Source organism: Talpa europaea (assembly GCF_964194135.1).
Source record: "Talpa europaea genome assembly, chromosome: 7".
NCBI classification, from domain to species: domain Eukaryota; kingdom Metazoa; phylum Chordata; class Mammalia; order Eulipotyphla; family Talpidae; genus Talpa; species Talpa europaea.
In genome coordinates, this window is record NC_140074.1 from 99,486,478 (window position 1) to 99,492,477 (window position 6,000).

Sequence of the window (6,000 nt, forward strand, 5' to 3'; positions counted from 1 at the left end):
AAACAGAAACAGGCCCTAAGCTCTATTCACTGCTCCCAAATCCTGTCTTCCAGCCCCAGGAGGCTTCCCCATGTTCCTGGGGCTACCTTGATTCTCTAGCTCAGCCTGGCACCCAGATGAACTAGGGCAGTGTAGTTCAGGGGTTGCCTTCAGAACACCCCAGCCCCACCCCTCCCCTACTTCCTTCCCTCCTACTCACATCTCCCCCTCCCTCTAGTGTCTCCTGGGCTCTATTACTCTTCCTGGAGAAGGGGCTGTCTGTCCCCTTCCTGGACCCTCTCATCCTCCTCCTTCTCCATGCAGCCCACTGTAGCCGCCAACCCAGCACCCACACCTCCCCCTACCACTGCGGCCCCCGTGGCCCCCACCGCAGCGCCAGCTGCCACCATCCCAGCCTCTGCAGCCAGTGCTGCTGCTGCCATGCCCGCACCCACCACACCACCGGCCAGGCCCATGAGGCCGGCCCCCACAGCACCCCCCACAGCAGCCAGGTGGCCACAAAAGCGCATGGTATAGGAGTCCATGAAGACCTTGGCCTCGGCCTGCAGCTCAGCCTCCAGGGCCTCCAAGGTCTGCTCTCTCCCCTTGCACAGCAACGCCACACCGTGGCGAGCCAGGATGGCGTCCTTCTGGGTGGAAAGCAGATTCCTCATGGTGTCGGGCAGGACCCGGAGTGCAGAGAATATGCGCTTGGTGGCCACATCCTGGGACAGGGAGGAGAGACACGCATGCTTGCTCGAGCCCAGAACCTCCCTCCCAGCACTTGGCCTCCCTCCCTGGCCCCAGGTCACCTGCTGCCGCACATACTCCTCAAATTCCTTCTTGGCAGCTTCCACAGTCCTCAGGTCGTGCAGCTGGGCCGCCATCTGTCCATGGGAAAACCCAGGCTGCCTCCCTCCTTCCTCCTGGGCCCGGTGCTGCCTGGTTCTTTGTCTCCATCCCAGGGTAAAAACCGACCCGCCTCCCTCCCAGGCCCCTGGATCCTCCCAGGGAGCTCCGTACCTCCTCCGGAGAGGCGAAACCGGGCCCGGTCCTCCCCATCCAGCCCGAGAGGTTCTGCAGGGACATCGTGGGAAGGGGTTAAGGGGGGCAGGGCCTCAGCCAGGCTCTCAGGGTTCCCCGGGCCAGCTGGTTTCCCCACCTTGATCTCCTGAGCTAACTGTTGCCCTGTGAGCAGGCGTCTGTCCCCCCTGGCTGCGGGGCGCCCCTCACTCCAGTACCCCTGGCAGCGACTCTTGGCGTACTGGGGGGCTGCACTCAGCACATCCGCGATGTAGGCATGAAGATGGCGAAAATCATCATCTGTGTCTGAGGAAGAGATTCCTCATGCTGAGGAGGCCAGGGGTTGAGCAGGCCCGGGCTTTGGGAGGAGAAAGGGTGTCAGAGGTTGGGAGAAGCTGGCCACAGCATGGGGGCTCCGGTCGCTGGGGGCAAGCTGGGGTGCCTTTGCCCCTGGGGACTCACCGCCCAGGCCCCCAGGGCTCTTGCTGGCCCACCGCCTCCCGGGAGCCGGCAGGAGGTAGCAGCGGGCTCGCTTCCCTTGGAGCAGCTCCTGAACCTTGGGGTATTTGCTGGAGGATTTCTGAGAGATGCATGGAGGAGAACTCTGAGCCAGAGGAGCCAGCCTTCCATGCTTAGCCACCTACAGGACCCCGGGCTCCCCTCAACTTCTTCCCCGCCCACCCACTCCCCATCGCAGCATGTGGTGCCACTCACCTGGATGATGTCACCCACGTGTCCCTGCCCTGCCTTGCTAGCGGGGGATGAGTCACGAACTAAGAGATCCAGGTGCTGGAAAAGAAGGGATCCTGACACCAGCAACCAGGGGTGTCGGGGTCTGGGGATGACAAGTCCAGAAACCGTGTCTCACCTGGATTGGCACCATCCCATAATGCCTGCCCATCACCTCAGCCACATGGACAAACATCTAGGAGCAGAGCACAGAGGGTCACAGGTGGTCACTCCAAGGGCAATGCCTCTCCATGCCCCTCCCCACTCCCCCCCATGTGGGAACCATGCTCCCAGCTCCAGGATCTCCTGCCGCTCCCCAAAATAGGCATCCTGAGGTTCACACGCCTCCATCAAACCCACCACTCAGCTCCAGGTTATGAAATCTTAGGCCAGAACTGGAAGGCACCTGAATCCAGCTGGTCCAGCCCCCTGGCCTTATGGTCAGGGCAGGCAGGGGGTGGCACCCCCAAGATCAGATGTCTCCTCACCTCTAGGTATTCCAGGTCCGTGTCCTTCAGCTCCTGAGAGGTGTTAAGGATCTGTGAGCAAGGAGGAAAACAAGGTAGAAGAGGGTCTGCGGAGGCAAAAAGTTGCTGGGCAGACCCCAGTGAGGCGAGGGCTGCAGGCCAAGTGTAGGGTCTGGCTGGGAGCCACCAGCAGGGGCCCCCACAGCAGGTGGGCTGGCGGGCCTTGGGGGATGAATGTCGGGCTGGAGAACGGTCCTGCACATCTCCAGCTGTTCCCAGGACCTTCTACCCACCTTAGAACAACTATGACCCTATCTTTATTGACTAGGGGCATCTCCCCTTGGCAAGGGCACCCTCACAAACTGTGGAGATCCCAGCACAAAGGTCTGTGAGGTATGGTGACTGTTCCTAGCAGCTCCTCCAGCCCCGAGGGCCACTCACCTGGTAGGAGCTCAACATCATGCTCAGAGCACAGAGCTTGGTCCTTGTTTCCCTGCTCAGCTCGGGGCTCATGGTGTCCCCGGTGTCCACCAGGAACACGGCCACCTGTGCAGGGGGGTGGAGGACACAGTGAGGGGTCAGGCCTGCCGTGTGCCTCCAGCGCTTCCCCCAACCCTCTCTGCCCACCCCAAAGCTTCCTTCTCCATTGCCCCCTCTTTGTCCATCTCTGTTCTCTCTACCGCCCCCTCCCTGACCCAGTCTTGGCCTCCTCTGCTCTTTCTCCCCTCACCTTCCTCCCCTCCTTCCCCAGCAGGAAAGGGTGGCTCCACATCCAGATGCCCCTTGTGAGGCTGTTGGCACCCCATCTGAACCCCTGCAGGTTCTCCCCTCCTCTGGCCCAGGCACCCTCGCCAGATTCCTGCAGGCAGAAAAAGAGAGCACCCATAGGTCCAGCCAGCCACTCCTCCCCTCCCCAAGCCAGGCTGGCTCCCCTACCCTGCACCCACCACCCCACCACCCTGCCTCAGCCCCACCCTCACCATGCCTGGCAGACCCCGGAGCAACTGGTTGAGGAGGAAGGTCTTCCCTGAGTGCTGTTCCCCCAGAACAGCAAGGAGGCAGACAGGGGTGTCCCTGGCCAGGGGGTGCTTGAGGCAGCGGTTGATGGCCCCCATCCTCAGGATGAGGCCTCCGGAGGCATTGATTCGTACCAGGAGCAGTGGTTCAGCCCTCACAGCACAGGTCTCCTGAGTCAGGAGAAAGAGGGGTTCTCTGGGTTCTGTGGGAGTTGTGGTCCCCAAGTCTGGAGTGCATCCAGCCCTGACCTCCACAGCCACCCCGCTATTACAGAATGGGCCACAGCTACCTGCCCCTTGGAGGGAACCCAGAGCCCTGAAGTGAGGCCCCACCTGCAGCACAGGGGGCAGTGGTCTCTGTGGCAGCAGCTTCATCTTCTCCCCCAGACCCCGGAGGCCCTTCTTCTGCTTGCAAATCTTCCGGCACTCAGGGCAGCAGGGCAGCTCGCAGCCGAGGATGCGGTGTGTGCTGAAGCACCGAGCGCAGAAGTCATGGCCACAGTCCAGCGAGATGGGCTCCCGCAGCCGCTCCAGGCAGATGGAGCAGGAGGGAAGCTCCCGGGGCGCTGTGGGCCTGGACCCCAGGCCCAGCTCCAACTTGGGGAATGGTGTGTGGGACCTGGGGGACAGAGTGGGCCATTGGAGAGCACCTTGCTTGGGGCAAAGGGATACGGCTCAGGCGTTGGGGGTGGGTGTAAGCTGCTCCCAGGGAAGCCAAGCTCTGCCCATTCTTCACTGACTTGCACCCCAGCACCTGCAGACCCAGAGTCGGGCAGTGAGCAGCGATAAGACAGCCCGCTGGAGAGGGAGACCCCCTGGAAGGAACCCTGGGTCGGCCACAGGGCAGTCATACAACGCAGACAAGTTTTTTCCCTGGGCTGAACCTCCATTTCCTAATTGTCCAAGTGGAAATGTTGGCAGACCTGTCTCCTGGGGCCATTGGGGTGGTCAGACACTCTGCCCAGTGCTTGGCAAAAATGCCAAAAGACCCTTTCTCACAGCCTTCTGCTGCAGGGGCCCCCTAAAGGAACTGCTGACTTCTGCAGGACCCCCGAAGGAGTGATCCCCTCTACAACCTCCCTGCAGCAGCTAAAACATGCCCATGCTGTGGGGGCCATAAAGAAAAGGTGGGAGCCTCCTGGTTGGGGGGGCAGATGGCTCTGGCTCTTAGACGCTTCCCTCTGCTCTCCTGCTCCAAGCTGGAGTCCCTCCTCCACGGAGCCAGCCTGGAGCTTCCTCCCTGGACAGCCCTCCAGCCCCGCCAGGCCTCGGAGTTTCTGGGCCAGCCGACTGACCCACTGCACCAATCCCGAGGGCTCGCCTGCCGCTTACCAACTGTTGCTGCTGTTTCCCATGAATCTCTGTTTTCTCTCCTTGGAAGAGAAAATTAGGGGAGGGGGCACAAAAAAGGGGTATTTAGAAGAGAATCCAGACTCTTCATTATGGGTTCCAGTGGCCCTTCACGCTCCCTCCTCAGACCCATCCCCCCTGTCCCCGGTGGCCCCTTCCCCCACGCCCCAACCCGCCCTCCTGGATCTCAGGATTGAAGACTTGCCTGTTTGCCAAGCCGGTGACAGAAGGAAATCACTGACAAGGCTGACCTCGGCATGAGCAGCTGGGCTGGGGGACAGGGTCCGAAGCAGAGAGCCTGGCCCGGGAGACCTGCGGGTGGCGGTAAGGATGGCTTTTCTGCGGGAAGCTGCTGCAGGTGGCGGGTGGCAAAGGGGATGGTCTCCCCAGAGGAGCCGACCCTGTCAGAGCTGGAAAATAAATGTGACAGTCAGAAAGAGAGAGCTGCCTCCAGACTCACCCAGGGGGAGGAGACAGGACTGCGGGAACCGAGGCTCAGGAGGAGGGAGGGATGGAGCCAAGCTCAGAATCCCTGGCAGAGGCTGGGATGCAGGCAAGCTGGGGTGGTGAGTCGCCATGGAGACGGAAGGGAAAGATAAGGACAGGGAGGGGGAGGGGGGATGGAGAGAGAAGCATATGGGTGCACCGGCAAAGATGGCACCGTGGGCAGGAACTGTCCCTGCTGGCCCAAGAGTGGTCCTTCAGGGCCACCAGGCAGGCAGATGAGTGGGAAAAGGGAGCGAGCACGAGACAGAGAGCCCGCCCCCATTCATCGAATGACTAGTGAGCGCCTACTGTGTGTGGGGTTGGGGGCATTGGGAGTGGATAATGCTGCCATATTGCAAGGGGCGGAATACCTCAAGTCCCAGAACCCAAGGGTCCCTCCCCTCCCCACTCTCCTCCCCACTCCCCTCACCACTCTCTTCCCCTCTCCCCTCCCCACATTTGGCCCCTCTGACTGGCTTCCCTTTCCAATGGCCTTTACTCTGCCTCAAACTTGTGACAGTCACCTCTGGACCTTCTAACTGCCCCTTGACTGGGCTCCCCCATTAGGCCCCAGTACATGGCCAGCACAAACTCCCCCAGCACAGCAGACCCCATGCTGTTCAAACACCTTTCATGGCTCCTCCCAACCATCAGATCAAACTGCCTGATCTGCCTGATCTGCATCTACAGGCCTGCACCTTCCTCCCCAACCTTCCCTCTCCCCCACCCTTCTCTGCCTCTGCATGATGCTCCCCAGAGCTCCCTCTGCCTGCAGCAGGGTTCTTTGCATGCCTCCTGAGAGACCCCCCTCCCACCCCTCGAGGGCCCAGCTCATATGCCACCCTCCTTGGAGCCTCCTACCTTACCCACCGGACTGGACAGGATCTGCCCTCGGGGGCCTGGGACTGGTGGCCCGTGACTTGTGGTGGGCTCCAAGTGGCCTAGGCTAA

At 61.5% G+C, this 6,000-nt stretch overlaps 1 protein-coding gene across 1 annotated transcript; it reads right to left on the reverse strand.

Moving 5' to 3' along the window:
* Positions 1-233: 233 nt before the first annotated feature.
* RNF112 (ring finger protein 112) lies at positions 234-5,201 on the reverse strand (the record flags this gene model as incomplete). Its single annotated transcript, XM_084238516.1, has 15 exons — positions 5,025-5,201; positions 4,770-4,916; positions 4,547-4,587; positions 3,548-3,833; positions 3,179-3,385; positions 2,929-3,057; positions 2,640-2,744; positions 2,220-2,270; positions 1,871-1,927; positions 1,717-1,791; positions 1,465-1,582; positions 1,142-1,308; positions 1,003-1,056; positions 792-866; positions 234-704 (listed from the first exon to the last, which is right to left on the reverse strand). The coding sequence occupies exons 2-15, from the start codon at positions 4,821-4,823 to the stop codon at positions 234-236; spliced, it is 1,890 nt and encodes a 629-aa protein (XP_084094642.1). The 5' UTR covers positions 4,824-4,916; positions 5,025-5,201.
* Between the last annotated feature and the right edge of the window lie 799 nt (positions 5,202-6,000).